This window comes from Pseudoliparis swirei, chromosome 5 (genome assembly GCF_029220125.1).
Source record: "Pseudoliparis swirei isolate HS2019 ecotype Mariana Trench chromosome 5, NWPU_hadal_v1, whole genome shotgun sequence".
Taxonomy (NCBI): Eukaryota; Metazoa; Chordata; class Actinopteri; order Perciformes; family Liparidae; genus Pseudoliparis; species Pseudoliparis swirei.
This window is the reverse complement of record NC_079392.1, coordinates 27,404,327-27,420,034: the sequence shown is the minus strand read 5'-3', so window position 1 is coordinate 27,420,034 and position 15,708 is coordinate 27,404,327. Positions and strand designations below refer to the sequence as shown.

Below are 15,708 nucleotides of genomic sequence, written 5' to 3'. Positions count from 1 at the left end.
AACTCCTGGAAATGTGTTCCTATATCTTATATTCACACTACGACGCGTTGTTAGAGATTACACACAATTTACACACAACGTAGTACACACAACTTACACACAACGTACACAAAGTTAAGAGCCTTTATTGTGACGGTCCGTAAACCGGAAGAGGCCACATCTTTCAACGTGGTTTAAAGTTAACATACTTGACTAAACATTAACACACGTGATGCTTGCAGGGTTTACTCATTATATGACGTCAGTATTATTTGGGGTTTCCACTTGGAATATTTTTTACATGCTTTCAAATAAAAATACCACTATTTGTTAACCCTTTTAGATAATGTGCAACTACCAAACAAGATATCAATATAATTTATTTTTATATCAAAAGCGATTAATTTATTAATCCTGTAAAATAATATGAGTGCTTCTGTGAGCTCATGACCAATAATAATATCACAGGTCCATCGATGATCTGCTATTGAGCCTCAAAGGGGGCGTGTCCTTGAGCGACCTCATGATGTAGCCACGCCTACTTTGTAACGGTCCAATCAAACATAAGGGTTCTTTTTAAATGTATTCTGTTCTAGTATTTGAACACGTGGAAGTCGTATAATACAAACACACTATAACTATAATAACTACAATACAAACAAGACTATAATGTACATGACACGTAATAAAGGAAGTCCAATATTCTCCATTTATTAAAATCAGAAACGCTTAGAAAATAATAATAAGTACATTAAGGTGCAAATTACACTTTCGACATGTTGCATTTCGACCGCCGGTGACGTCATGAAGCGTAAAGACTGGTGGACTCGATACTGATGAGGCCACAAGACCACGAGACCAAGACCACAAGACCAGGAGACCACAAGTCTCATGCACAACTCTCATATGTAAAACAAAAAGACGTTCTTTGAGATGAAAACGGTTAAAATACGAGAGAAAATAACACTTAATGAAAAGAAAAGTTTCAAGTTTATATATTAGGAAGACATTTCTATAATCTCCAAGATTTAAGTGACACATTAAGAAGAAACCCAAATAACATCTGAAAGGAAAGTGTTACATTTGAGAAAAATAAAATAAAATACAATTTACATTCCAAGATTTTAGTGGCAAATAAATGTAAAAAACCCCCCAAAAAACATGAATATTCAGATTCAAACCAATCCGTCTTATTGATACTCATGAACTCGTCCGTGTATCTTTGAGGACCGTCTCCCGTCTCCTCGCTCAGGGCGTCTTCATCTCCATAAAACAACTTCATCTCAGAATATTCATGTTGTTCTTTCTGATGTTTACGCCGTCAGTGGTCCCGATGCGTTGAGGTTCTAGTTTACGTCGCCCGTAATCTAAAATCTACAGTTTGAGCCGACGCGATGGCGAACATCAAAGAGTCAGAAACCGAAGAGGAAGAGGAGGAAGAGGAGCAGCAGGTCACACAGCGTCGTGAGGCCGAAGGCAACAGGGGAAACTAAAGCTGCTTCGTCTAACACACGGACAGGAAACATGATATATGTGCATATATATTTATATAGAATGACTTTTTACAAATGATGTCTGCGTTCCTGTCAGAGGTGAAAGCGTCCTCGGCAAACAGAAGACTGTCCGGGACGTCAGAGGTGTGTGAGGGATGCAACCAATACTGGAGGAGGCTCATGTGATATCACTATTATTATACAGCTCCCAGAAAGAAGAGGTCCAGGTCTGATGCTCCATCAGAGGCGGAGCAGAATAACTGAGGTGTGTGTGTGTGTGTGTGTGGGGGGGGGGGATGTTTGAGCTGGCCGACCTGCGTTCACCTCCTAACCAGAACAATGATCATTACTTCTGCTTTATACACGTCAGGCTGAGCAGCAGCAGCTTCGTTTACAAAGACAACAACTGGGTGAGAGGAGACTCAGAGTCACTGCAGCAGATGAAGCCGCGTGAAGCGCCGACTCTAAAAGAACTTCTGGGTTTGAAGGAACGCCACAAAGAGTCATGTTGCGCCGCAGAGCACAAACACAAGTGAGACTCAAAGAGTTAATAAGATTCATTGAAGTCTCACAGCAGCAGCTCTGAGACCACAGCAACGTCACGCTGCTCATCCATCACACACAGAACTGGCCCTTTAAATCAGAAGCAGTGCTCAGTACGCCACCTGAAGGCCAAAGAGTTGCACTGCAAAGCGATCCGATGTTTTATCAACGAAGACGGAAAACAAACGTTATAAACAACATTATTAGTAACTTAATGCAAGAGAAGGTTGACGGCGGCGGCCGGTGCTTCTGTCCCTCGCCACACAGCGACACGCGGGGCTTCCCAGTCAACACCGCAGGGGCTCTGTCCAGCGGGGGGCCGAGGGAGGGAGGGGCTCCCTCTCGGCCTCCTTTCAGTTCATGGCGACGGCCTCCCGCCGCCTCCCTCTACGAGCTCTCCAGAGCGTCCAGGACCTTCATGATCTGCTGCTTGATGACCTTCGTGGCGTCGCCCGCGTTGGGGATCAGATACCTGGGAGGAGGAAGTGACGGGAAATATGATCACAATCTATACTTTTTCCCCCCAGAAATGTCAAATTAAACTTTAAGACTGAACATTTAGCATTTTATTTTCACTGAAGACTAATTTTGTTTCACTAATCTGAAATAAACACATTTTTAAATTTCCAAACCTCATCTTTAATCTCCATCTCTAACCTCCATCTCTAATCTCCATCTCTAACCTCCATCTCTAACCTCCATCTCTAATCTCCATCTCTAATCTCCATCTCTAACCTCCATCTCTAACCTCCATCTCTAATCTCCATCTCTAATCTCCATCTCTAACCTCCATCTCTAATCTCCATCTCTAACCTCCATCTCTAATCTCCATCTCTAACCTCCATCTCTAACCTCCATCTCTAACCTCCATCTCTAATCTCCATCTCTAATCTCCATCTCTAACCTCCATCTCTAATCTCCATCTCTTACCTCATCTCTAACCTCATCTCTAATCTCCATCTCTAACCTCCATCTCTAACCTCCATCTCTAATCTCCATCTCTAATCTCCATCTCTAACCTCCATCTCTAACCTCCATCTCTAATCTCCATCTCTAACCTCCATCTCTAACCTCCATCTCTAATCTCCATCTCTAACCTCCATCTCTAACCTCCATCTCTAACCTCCATCTCTAACCTCCATCTCTAATCTCCATCTCTAACCTCCATCTCTAACCTCCATCTCTAACCTCCATCTCTAATCTCCATCTCTAACCTCCATCTCTAATCTCCATCTCTAACCTCCATCTCTAATCTCCATCTCTAACCTCCATCTCTAACCTCCATCTCTAATCTCCATCTCTAACCTCCATCTCTAACCTCCATCTCTAACCTCCATCTCTAACCTCCATCTCTAATCTCCATCTCTAATCTCCATCTCTAACCTCCATCTCTAATCTCCATCTCTAACCTCCATCTCTAACCTCCATCTCTAATCTCCATCTCTAACCTCCACCTCTAATCTCCATCTCTAACCTCCACCTCTAATCTCCATCTCTAACCTCCATCTCTAATCTCCATCTCTAATCTCTAATCTCCATCTCTAATCTCCATCTCTAATCTCTAATCTCCATCTCTAATCCCCGTGTGTGCGTTGGTAGACGATCACCTCTCCACCGCTGAGATCTCGACCCCGGCCGAGTTGTTGGTGCCGAACTTGAAGGTGATGAGTTCCGGGTGCTTCTTCTTGGACGTGATCTTCACCACGGAGTTCAGCGCCTGTCTGGACTGGATGTAGGCGAAGCCTTTCCTGGAGGCGATCTCCCTCAGGCAGTACATGTGAGTGGCGGTGATCAACAAGTGGCTGGAAGGACGACAACAACAACAGGTCCTTCAGAATGGAGGAGTCCTGAATCCTGAGACTCGTGGTGCCATCTTCAAGGACTCACCTGGGGAACATGTGACCCGTCTCCTTCACCTCGTTACACGGGATGTGGTGCTTCACGTCGGCCTTGTTGGTCCACGTCTGGATGCCGACGATCTCCTTCCTGTCATCGTCCGACATGGAGGAGCTGTCGATCTCATCTGAGGGGGCGGAGTTTATATGGATGAGTTTTTACATTTTTTTAAAGACCGCACTTAAAATTCACACTTTTAGTCTCCAGGTTAAGACATCTCGTCAAGACTAGACGAAGATCTCGACTAGACGAAGATCTCGTCAAGACGAAGATCTCCTCAAGACTAGAGGAAGATCTCGTCTAGACTAGAGGAAGATCTCGACTAGACGAAGATCTCGACTAGACGAAGATCTCGTCAAGACGAAGATCTCGTCTAGACTAGAGGAAGATCTCGACTAGACGAAGATCTCGTCAAGACTAGAGGAAGATCTCGACTAGACGAAGATCTCGTCAAGACGAAGATCTCGTCAAGATGAAGATCTCGTCAAGGTCTAGACGAAGATCTCGTCAAGACGAAGATCTCGTCAAGACTAGAGGAAGATCTCGACCAGACGAAGATCTCGTCAAGACTAGAGGAAGATCTCGACCAGACGAAGATCTCGTCAAGACTCGACGAAGATCTCGTCAAGACGAAGATCTCGTCAAGACTAGAGGAAGATCTCGTCAAGACAAGAGGAAGATCTCGACGAGACGAAGATCTCGACGAGACGAAGATCTCGTCAAGACTAGACGAAGATCTCGTCAAGACTAGAGGAAGATCTCGACTAGACGAAGATCTCGTCAAGACTAGACGAAGATCTCGTCAAGACTAGAGGAAGATCTCGACTAGACGAAGATCTCGTCAAGACTCGAGGAAGATCTCGACTAGACGAACATCTTGTCTCGACATCTTGTTATAACGTGAAGAACATCTCGTTATACATCCTGAGGTGACTAGAACCGTTCCCACTGATTGGTTGTCTCACCTGTATCGTATTCCTCCTCATCACCGATGCTGAAGACGGGCTTCACCCCTCGGTAGGCTTTGCCAACCCGGTCGCTGCTGCTCACATGTCTACAGGTGGAAAACAACAATAATAACAACAACAACAACAGGGCTACTGGGAGCGTCTACTCCGAGTGAAGGATGCAACGCTACAGAAATGAAAAGGTGGAGCACGACTCGATGAATGAGGTCGTCCGTCAGCCACTACAGAAGTCACAGGAGCCGTCGGTGCACCTGAGCCGGTTAGTCGAGGTGAAACTCAGAGCTGCAGAACATCGTTTGATGTAAACAGTGGATTCTGCAGAGCTCTGAGTATCACCTGCAGAACGAGGATGGAATGGAACGACCGTCAGAGCATCTCCAAACGGTGACGCTCCAGGTGAAACACCTGAGTTAGTCGACGCTTCCCGAAAGAGCGGAATGCTGTTAGTGACAAGCATGGCGACGGGTCCGCTCACGAGTCACATGGGTGAGAGATGCTGACAGACGAGCGCCAGCCAGGTGAGACCAGGGTGACCAGGTGTGAGACCAGGTGAGACCAGGTGAGACCAGGGGTGACCAGGTGTGAGACCAGGTGTGACACCAGGGGTGACCAGGTGAGACCAGGGTGACCAGGTGAGAGACCAGGTGTGACACCAGGGGTGACCAGGTGTGACACCAGGTGTGTGACATGCCGGGGACAGAAACAGCTCGATGCCTCTTACCGATCTGGAATCACCTTCTCTGGCCACGACAGATTGAAAGCCATTCTGGCGTGAACAAGGAGAAGGTAGGCGTCCATTAAAACACAGAACTACAGAACCACAGAACTACAGAACCACGACCAGTCAGCTTATTGGATTCGATAGTCGCCGTTCAGCTCTTTATTTTTTTCAGCTACACCTGTCGATGCGTTTTAAAACCCAAATGACCAAAAGGTGGAAGAAGTTACTAAAGTCAAGTTCCTACGTGTTTTCTCAACTCCTGGCCAACTTGGAATGTTCTGGTACCTGAAGCCCAGAAGACGCTCGGGACGTCAACACGGCTCAATATGTACCTGCACTGGCCTGCTGGTGGTGCATTGTGGGAGTTGAAGTCTTTCAACCAAAGTCAAGTGAGCTGATCTGAGGAACGGGGGTGTCTACGGGGTGGAGGAGGGGTCTCACCTGTCTACGGGGTGGAGTAGGGGTCTCACCTGTCTACGGGGTGGAGGAGGGGTCTCACCTGTCTACGGGGTGGAGGAGGAGTCTCACCTGTCTACGGGGTGGAGGAGGGGTCTCACCTGTCTACGGGGTGGAGGAGGGGTCTCACCTGTCTACGGGGTGGAGGAGGGGTCTCACCTGTCTACGGGGTGGAGGAGGGTCTCACCTGTCTACGGGTGGAGGAGGGGTCTCACCTGTCTACGGGTGGAGGAGGGTCTCACCTGTCTACGGGTGGAGGAGGGTCTCACCTGTCTACGGGGTGGAGGAGGGGTCTCACCTGTCTACAGGAGTGGAGGAGGGGTCTCACCTGTCTACGGGGTGGAGGAGGGGTCTCACCTGTCTACAGGAGTGGAGGAGGGGTCTCACCTGTCTACAGGAGTGGAGGAGGGGTCTCACCTGTCTACGGGGTGGAGGAGGGGTCTCACCTGTCTACGGGGTGGAGGAGGGGTCTCACCTGTCTACGGGGTGGAGGAGGGTCTCACCTGTCTACGGGTGGAGGAGGGTCTCACCTGTCTACGGGTGGAGGAGGGTCTCACCTGTCTACGGGTGGAGGAGGGTCTCACCTGTCTACGGGTGGAGGAGGGTCTCACCTGTCTCACGGGTGGAGGAGGGTCTCACCTGTCTACAGGGGTGGAGGAGGGGTCTCACCTGTCTACGGGTGGAGGAGGGTCTCACCTGTCTACGGGTGGAGGAGGGTCTCACCTGTCTACGGGTGGAGGAGGGTCTCACCTGTCTACGGGTGGAGGAGGGTCTCACCTGTCTCACGGGTGGAGGAGGGTCTCACCTGTCTACGGGTGGAGGAGGGTCTCACCTGTCTACGGGTGGAGGAGGGTCTCACCTGTCTACGGGTGGAGGAGGGTCTCACCTGTCTACGGGTGGAGGAGGGTCTCACCTGTCTACAGGAGTGGAGGAGGGGTCTCACCTGTCTACGGGGTGGAGGAGGGGTCTCACCTGTCTACGGGGTGGAGGAGGGGTCTCACCTGTCTACGGGGTGGAGGAGGGGTCTCACCTGTCTACGGGGTGGAGGAGGAGTCTCACCTGTCTACAGGGGTGGAGGAGGGTCTCACCTGTCTACGGGTGGAGGAGGGTCTCACCTGTCTACGGGTGGAGGAGGGTCTCACCTGTCTACGGGGTGGAGGAGGGGTCTCACCTGTCTACGGGGTGGAGGAGGGGTCTCACCTGTCTACGGGGTGGAGGAGGAGTCTCACCTGTCTACGGGGTGGAGGAGGGGTCTCACCTGTCTACAGGGTGGAGGAGGGGTCTCACCTGTCTACGGGGGTGGAGGTGTTCTCGATGAAGCTGATCATCTTCTCCTTCACGTTCACAGACTTGGACTTGAAGGCGAAGGTCATCTTGTTCACCAGAGATTTGACTCCTTTTCCATCTCCGGGGCTCAGAGAGTCTCCCTGTGGGAGGAGGAGGAGGATGAAGAGGAGGAGGATGAAGATGAGGAGGAGGAGGACCCCAGGTGGAGCTCTTACGTCGGTGGAGCTGAGGCTGCTGTGAGATCCAGACGTGCTAACGATCCAGTGAAGGTACGAGGAGTCCAGACCCTCAATGTTCATGTCCACCAGGTGCTTCTGGAGGGCTGAGAGAGAGAGGTTAGGGAGGTGGACCGCATGGACACACACACACTATGTACAGGTACACACACACTATATACAGGAACATATACAGCATGGACAGGTACACACATACAAATATATATATATACACATTTTAAAAATTACATTTATATATATATATCTATACATATATAGAGAAAATATATATACAGGGTGTCTACAGGAATAAACCAGTGAAATTTAAGACTTTTTAAGACCACGTCGAAATAAAATTTAAGACCTAACTTACGATGGAAATATACATTGATCTAAATAAACTAATTCAAAGTAAACACACTGATGTCTGTTTAAAATTAACAGTATGATGTAATGCAAAAGGATAACACAAATGTCATTGCTGTTGTAAATTATATTTATTAATAAATTTTCTGAACATTTAAGTCCCATGAACAAATGCTTATATCAAGTAAATATATTTTAAAAATACAGGCAACATAGTTCCTTTTGAACAAAAAAATCTATAAAATAACATAAATAACAATTCCAGCTGCTTTTAAAATGCAAAATCATTTACATAATAGAATGTATGTGTGTGTGTGTGTTCTTATGTCTCTATGTGATGGATGTTTGTGCACAGGTTCATGTCTACTCCTGAGCTTTTGTGAATATACTAGGAAAACAATCCTTTTCAAACTGTATTAATATAAAAACTTCCAGTTGACATTTGGTCCATTCTCCTGGAAAAAGGAAGAAAAAAGGCAGACATTAGCCAAACAACAGTCACCACATCTCTTATGACACCACCACTTCAGATTAATGTCAGACTGGATCAATATGAATGAAAACTATTTTTACAAATTAAGCAACGTGAGCCATCCCTTGAGCCTAGTGAACACTATGTAGACATATTGACAGGTAAACACCACTCTACTTACTACCATTCTAAAACTATTTTTAATTAGTCTAATTCATGTGTAGTGCGCCTATCCATAGCTGTTATTAACTTGACACATGAGTAAAGCTTAACTATATGAAACACATACTCATATACATGAGGTTAGTTAATACATATATTTATGTTAGACTTACTTTGAGGTGCTGAAGTAGGTCCTGGTGTCATGGCCCATGAGCTCCACAGGATCCTGACTGGACCTGGTCATTTCACCAAGAGCACATGAAGTCCAGCTGTCTGCTCGCGGTGGTCTGGTCCAGAGTCTCGTGGAACAGAATGAAGAACACGGCGCCCTGTTGGACTTCGGTGATGAGCTCTTTGTTGCACGGCGCTGGATTTCCTCCGGTGACCTCCAGCGTTGTAGCGTTGACGTTGTTGCTCGCGGCAGAGCAGGAGCTAGCGGCGGAGCAGGAGCTAGCCCCGCGGGCTGCTGGCGGCCTTCGCTAGTCTCTGTGCTTCTTGCTCTACGTGAGATTCCACCGCTGGAAAGTCTCGCGACACACAACGCAGCTTCAGAAGCATTTCACCGACCGTGACCAGAAACACTCGTTCTTTTCAAGCCGTTGTTGAACTTGCATCCCCCATGTTTTCTAAACTAGCCGATGCTTCACGTTGTAGGGGATGGGACCGAATACGCGGGGCCCCTTTAAGAGAAGGGGCGTGGCCCCGGTGACACCAGAGACACCGCAGAGCGACCGGAGCAAAATACGGACCTGGCGGAACAGAATGCCTCATATTCGTAATGACATGACACCCAAAAAATTTAAGACCAATCCAATCTGAATTTAAGACTTAAGACTTTTTAAGGCCTTATTTTTAGGAAAAGCAATTTAAGACTTTTTAAGACTTTTTAAGGACCCGCGGACACCCTGTATATAGAAAAATATTTTACAAATAAATAAATACACATCTTACAGATTATATATATATATATACAAACATATAAAAAAATATATATTTATATTAAAAAATATATATATTTATATATAATAAAAAAATAAAATAAAAAGATATATATATACACACACACACATTTAAAAAAGTATATACATATATAGAAAATAAATATATTGAAAAATCTTTAAAAAAAAGAAAATAGATACACATTTTAACAATTATATATATCATCATATGGTCTCACCCATGAATCCTCCTTTGGCGATGCTGACGTACTCTTTGTTTTTCTGGAACAGAAACCTTGGTTAGCACCAGCAGTGAGCGGAGAGCAGACGACCTGCAGGAGCCGCTAACCTGTAGGAAGTGGGCCAGCACCATGTTCATGTACATGTCCTCCTCCTCCCGCCCGCTGCCCATGAAGCACAGGTGCTCCCCGCTGGCGATGGAGCCCGACTCCAATGACTGCTTCTGGGCCTCCAGCAGGGACTTCACGGAGAGGGAGAACTCAGACGGGTTCTGGAGCATCTGGAGAACACACACACACACAGGTGTGTTACTCCGTGAAGTTCCCTCTCTCCACACAGACCATCAGGCGTCTCCTCTCACCAGGTCGGAGTCCAGGTGGAAGGCTGTGGACAGGTGGCCGGCGTTGTACTGCTCCGCAGGCCGACAGTCCACCACGAAGAACCGCACGCCGTCCTGGGAGTCAAGACGAGCGTCAGGAAGTGAACAGGAAGTGACCATACATGGAATGAGAAGGAGGCCTGTCAATCACCCTGTAGCCCCGCCCCTAAAGCACCCCCTGCTTTATGGTCTGTCTGACTCTACAGACCATAAAGCACTAAATGATGACATCATGCTGTATAGAAGAAGACTAGAAACTAGAGTTTAAAGCAGTGCATGCTGGGTACGGTGCGGGCGACCGACCTGCTGCAGCTGGTTGGCCTGCAGGATCTCGGGGACGGACACGGGGAGACACAGCGCTTGACTCAGATCAGTGTCCTCCTCCTTCAGAGCCACCAGGCTGCAGCCAAACAGGTTCTGGTTCATCTGGAGGGGAGAAACACAATGAAGGCTTCTGAACCAGGGAGGCAGCCTGTCTGTCTGTCTGTCTGTCTGTCTGTCTATCTGTCTGTCTGTCTGTCTGCGTTACCTTCCTGAGGGACAGAGGGGTTTTGCTCTGGTAGTACTGAGCCAGGGAGAACAGGTCCTCCACGTCCTCGGCCTCCAGGTGAGAAGGAGACTCTTCCAGCAGTTCTGTGACGGAGAGACTCGTTTAACTGTGATGTCATCGGGTCACCAATGAGGTCATCAATGAGGTCACCAATGAGGTCACCAATGAGGTAATCACTGAGATCAGAATGAAGTTTACATATTATAGAGCTTAAGGCAAGAATAGTAAAGACAGTGGATTATTTTCCTGATTAATTGTGTTTTAAATCAATAAGAGGATGAAAGAATCGTATTGATCCCTCGACACAACTTACTGATGATGTCCTCTCTGCTATCTCCTTCTTGTGAAAGAATGGCCTCCCTGAAGGGAGAAAGAAGAGCGTCACGATTCACATCCAAAGTGTCCGACGGCGTCGCTACTCGCCCTCAGCGTACTTGGCGTTGACGAGGATGATGAGCATGAGGAAGAAGATGAGGAAGGGGTCGGCCTGCCGGAGGTAGCAGTCCCACAGGGCCCGGGTGACGTCGGGGGGGCAGTGGCTGGAGAACAGGCTGCCCATCTGTGGAGGAAACAGGGGGGGGGGGGGGGTCAGGGGCGCTCATGAGGACTCGTGGACAGGCCGTAACCGTGACGATGGGACGAACCCAGTTGATGGCGTAGGAGTCGGGCGTGATCTTCTTGGTGTCCAGGAAGCTGCAGAGCTCCGGCTCGTGGTATTGCAGCAGCAGTCGGTACAGGTGGAAGGGCCGGCCGCTCGGCACGCAGTCCCTGAGGCAGAGCAACGGGTCACGTGACTGTCAACAACCAATCAGGGATCAGACCATCAGGAGGAGAGCTAGTAGCGTTTGCAGCACCGCGAACGGAGAACCAGGAGGTTCACTTCAGTTCTACTGTGATGCCTTCAGGCTCTGCTCAGTGAACATGAGTACTGAAGGTGAATGATAACGTTCTCATGGTGCCTTCAGGCTCTGCTCAGTGAACATGAGCACTGAAGGTAATGATAATGTTCTCATGATGCGTTCAGGCTCTGCTCAGTGAACATGAGCACTGAAGGTAATGATAACGTTCTCATGATGCCTTCAGGCTCTGCTCAGTGAACATGAGGACTGAAGGTAATGATAACGTTCTCATGATGCGTTCAGGCTCCGCTCAGTGAACATGAGTACTGAAGGTAAATGATAACGTTCTCATGGTGCGTTCAGGTGTTATCTTGTCAAATGTAGCATTGGTGATAAACTAGAATAAAACCAGATGTTTTCACATGAATATAAAATTAGAGATGAATATTGAGCTCCGTTTCCTTGTTTTCTTTTGATCCTTCTGTTTACGAGCGAGTGGAATCAAGAGGTGGAGGTCAGGGGTCAAAGGTCACCTGGGGATGTGCTTGTTCATGACGGCGTAGAAGCAGTTGTAGAGGTCGCTGCGGGGCAGCCGGAGCCCCAGCAGCGGCTTCAGCAGGTGCGGCCAGCTGGTCTCCGGGCTGAAGCAGATGTTCCTGGACTTGCAGTAGAAGCTGATGACGGACTCCACGTCGCAGACCGAGCCCCGACGCTCCTCCTCCGAGACCTCCAGCTGGTCTGAGCGCGGGAACCAGAGGACAGACGGTTTTCATGTGTTCACGACAAACGAAAGAGTTTTCACAAAGCGTGCGAAGCGGCGCCGTCCTCACCGATCAGCTGTTCACTGCGCTGGTGGATGAGGCTCTGCTCCGGTAAATCCAGGACGCCGTCCCAGGGAGACAAGCTGTCCCCTTTGCCGGAGACGTTGAGGGCGATCTGCGGACAGAAAACAATCAGTGAACGAGTGAAGAACGGATCATGACCAATACAAACAGGAACATCGCTACTGGCCCTTTAAGGAAGCTCATAGAAACACTTCAGAACATGGGTACTGGCCCTTTAAGGAAGCTCATAGAAACACTTCAGAACATTGGTACTGGCCCTTTAAGGAAGCTCATAGAAACACTTCAGAACATGGGTACTGGCCCTTTAAGGAAGCTCATAGAAACACTTCAGAACATGGGTACTGGCCCTTTAAGGAAGCTCATAGAAACACTTCAGAACATGGGTACTGGCCCTTTAAGGAAGCTCATAGAAACACTTCAGAACATTGGTACTGGCCCTTTAAGGAAGCTCATAGAAACACTTCAGAACATGGGTACTGGCCCTTTAAGGAAGCTCATAGAAACACTTCAGAACATGGGTACTGGCCCTTTAAGGAAGCTCTTAGAAACACTTCAGAACATGGGTACTGGCCCTTTAAGGAAGCTCATAGAAACACTTCAGAACATGGGTACTGGCCCTTTAAGGAAGCTCTTAGAAACACTTCAGAACATTGGTACTGGCCCTTTAAGGAAGCTCATAGAAACACTTCAGAACATGGGTACTGGCCCTTTAAGGAAGCTCTTAGAAACACTTCAGAACATGGGTACTGGCCCTTTAAGGAAGCTCTTAGAAACACTTCAGAACATGGGTACTGGCCCTTTAAGGAAGCTCTTAGAAACACTTCAGAACATGGGTACTGGCCCTTTAAGGAAGCTCTTATGGTGTGTTCACACCGGACGCGTCAAAATTCTGACGCGCGTCGAGATTACATGTTAAGTCAATGCAAAGCTGCGTCGAAGCTGCGTATTTTCCAGCGAGCAGCGCGTCAGACGCGTTTGAAGCAGCAGAACAGAGCGTTTGTCGCGGGGCGAACTCAGCGAACAGACGCAGCTCGTTGACGCGCGAGTTCAAATTTCCCAACTCTGGCAGCAAAGACGCGTGAGTCATAGTTGCGTCAGCCAATCAGCGTTGAGCAGCTCCGCTCGTCATCGTCCTGCCGGTTTAAAAAATGGAGGAAAAGATTATTGTCGCTGTCTGTGGGCACCCCGAACTTTACGATACAACTCTTTATGCTTACCGAAACCGGAGCTATAAAGATGAAGCGTGGAACAAGGTCGGAGAAGCCGTGGGACTCCCTGGTACGTTTTGAATGTATGTATTTGCTTTTATTCTCGCTATTTGTTGTACTTTACTATCAACCAACCGCCGGCATATGTGTTCATGGCAGGAGATCTGCCGCCGGAGGTGGAAAAGTCTCAGAGACACGTATCAAAGAGAGAGAGAGAGAGCAGCGAGAAGCGCAGTGGGAGAGCAGCTCGGTCCACTAAAGTGGAAGTACTCTACGGTCCTGTCGTTCCTCGACCCATTTATTACTCCGCCCCCGACGCGTCTGGTGTGAACACACTTTTTTCGACGCGCATCAAGACTGCTGCGTCAGACGTGTCGAGAATTTTTTCGACGCGTCCGATGTGAACGCACCATTAGAAACACTTCAGAACATTGGTACTGGCCCTTTAAGGAAGCTCACAGAAACACTTCAGAACATCGGTACTGGCCCTTTAAGTGTACTAACAGGTAGGAATGAACAGGTGTTAACTAATCGTGAACATAGCTGAACATGTGGCGTGTTATTCCGGCAGAAGGAGGCCTCTTCGTGGGCGTGTCCGACGTGAAGGCCGGTCTTTCCAGTCTGTTGACTGACTGGCGAGAGGAATCTATTTCTTCAGAAGCGATGCTCGTTGCTCACACACACAATAAACACGACGCGCTCTTTAGCGAGCGTTGCTCACCTTCCACATCTTGGCCCGGTGTTGGGCCGAGCTCTCCTGCACGACGCTCCTCTCCATCTCCATGTCGGAGCCTCCCGAGTCCAGAGCCTCGGCGAGGTCCTGGTCCCTGAGGAGGAGCGGCACACCGTTAGTCATGAACGGTCAGAAAAAACGAGATAAAGACACGCATCAATGTTTCCACGGGGTCGTAAAGTCTTCATGAAACACGTCACCGCGATAACTAATCACCTTACGAATCAATGACTTGATTCGTAAGGTGACAAATCTGGAAAAATGAGTTTCATCACGAGGAATAAACACAAAAGCATTTCTATGAACAAAAAGTCAAATCGTAACAGAACTCTGTCGGGTGAGAACGAACCCGTCGATAAGTCCTCATCATAACGTCTCAGAACTGCATATTACACCAAGAGGAGAGACTTGTTTGACATGTTTTTCTACATTCTCTTTAGTGAATGCAGAAGGAATTCAAATAATGAATAATATTATATAAATACATGAGTCTGCTGCTTGAATTGTGTTTTTCTGTATTATTAATAATATTATATTTTAGATAATCTACTGCCTATATTTTGTGCTTTTTTCGATATTATAATAATAATAAATATATATATTTATATTTAATATTGTAGATAATCTACTGCCTAAATGTTGGTCTTTTATTTATATTATTAATATTAAAAAAATATATTAATAATGTTTATTGAATATTTATATATGAGATAATCTACTATAATAATAATATTATATATATATACACATTTATTATTTATATTGAATTTTCTAGATAATCCATTGCCTAAATGTTGTGCTTTTTTCTCTATTATTAATATTCTAATAATAATATATAATAGATATATTTATTATTTATATTGAATATTTATATTTTGGATAAGCTACTGCCTGAATGTTGTGCTTTTTTCTACTTGTAAATAAACACATTTTCACCCAAAAAAAATCTATGAATACAAATTGAGCAGAAGGCAGGTAAGGAGGTGCGCGGTGACGTGAGAGCAACAGGTTCGACCGGGTTCTGATTCCAGGGGAGCAGAACTCGACTTAACACCGGCTAGCTAGCCAGCTAGCTTCGCGGTGTCCGGTCGCTTCCTGGCTCGCGCGCTGCTCCCGGTAACGGGTCCACGCGAGGAGGGAAAGCGACGTGAATAATATCACGATGACCGACGGGTCTCATTATGAGGCGACACGGCTGTCGCGACGTTAGAGTGACAACGGACCGACTCACCAGCTGCCCTGAAGAGCTTCCTCCGCGGCGTCCGCCATTGTTGTGTTGACGGAGAGACACGTCACGCGTGCCGTAAACGCGGCCGACGTGTCGCAAAACGCCGTCCGAGACGAGCAATTTAGGAACCGCAACTACCGGTAAACCCCCTGTTCAGCAATTTAACAAAGATGTCATCGGTCAAAAAACT

At 47.4% G+C, this 15,708-nt stretch overlaps 1 protein-coding gene and 1 long non-coding RNA gene across 3 annotated transcripts; both read right to left on the bottom strand.

The window, feature by feature from the left end:
• Positions 1 to 665: 665 nt before the first annotated feature.
• Positions 666 to 15,559, bottom strand: tbc1d23 (TBC1 domain family, member 23). 2 transcript variants are annotated; one of them, XM_056415120.1, is made up of 19 exons: positions 15,522 to 15,559; positions 14,279 to 14,384; positions 12,335 to 12,440; positions 12,038 to 12,242; positions 11,310 to 11,433; positions 11,100 to 11,224; positions 10,979 to 11,025; positions 10,645 to 10,748; positions 10,419 to 10,541; positions 10,098 to 10,190; positions 9,846 to 10,016; positions 9,736 to 9,778; positions 7,559 to 7,665; positions 7,344 to 7,483; positions 5,601 to 5,645; positions 4,877 to 4,965; positions 3,903 to 4,038; positions 3,623 to 3,817; positions 666 to 2,487 (listed from the first exon to the last, which is right to left on the bottom strand). In XM_056415120.1, the coding sequence occupies exons 1-19, from the start codon at positions 15,557 to 15,559 to the stop codon at positions 2,403 to 2,405; spliced, it is 2,082 nt and encodes a 693-aa protein (XP_056271095.1). In that variant the 3' UTR covers positions 666 to 2,402. The 2 variants fall into 2 exon arrangements, with proteins under 2 accessions (XP_056271095.1, XP_056271096.1); XM_056415121.1 differs by lacking the exon at positions 5,601 to 5,645.
• Positions 8,037 to 9,724, bottom strand: LOC130194218 (uncharacterized). Its single transcript, XR_008831798.1, has 2 exons — positions 8,732 to 9,724; positions 8,037 to 8,379 (listed from the first exon to the last, which is right to left on the bottom strand). It is a non-coding gene; the product is annotated as an uncharacterized LOC130194218 (long non-coding RNA).
• Positions 15,560 to 15,708: the final 149 nt, after the last annotated feature.

Bases quoted from the DNA above. Each gene is read 5' to 3' on its own strand.
- tbc1d23 (XM_056415120.1), bottom strand. From the start codon at position 15,559: ATGGCGGACGCCGCGGAGGAAGCTCTTCAGGGCAGCTG. The intron at 10,017-10,097 runs GTGAGAGGAGAC...TGTGTTCTCCAG, and splicing joins TCCACCTGGACTCCGACCTG to ATGCTCCAGAACCCGTCTGA. The intron at 4,039-4,876 runs GTGAGACAACCA...CCGCCCCCTCAG, and splicing joins TGAGGAGGAATACGATACAG to ATGAGATCGACAGCTCCTCC.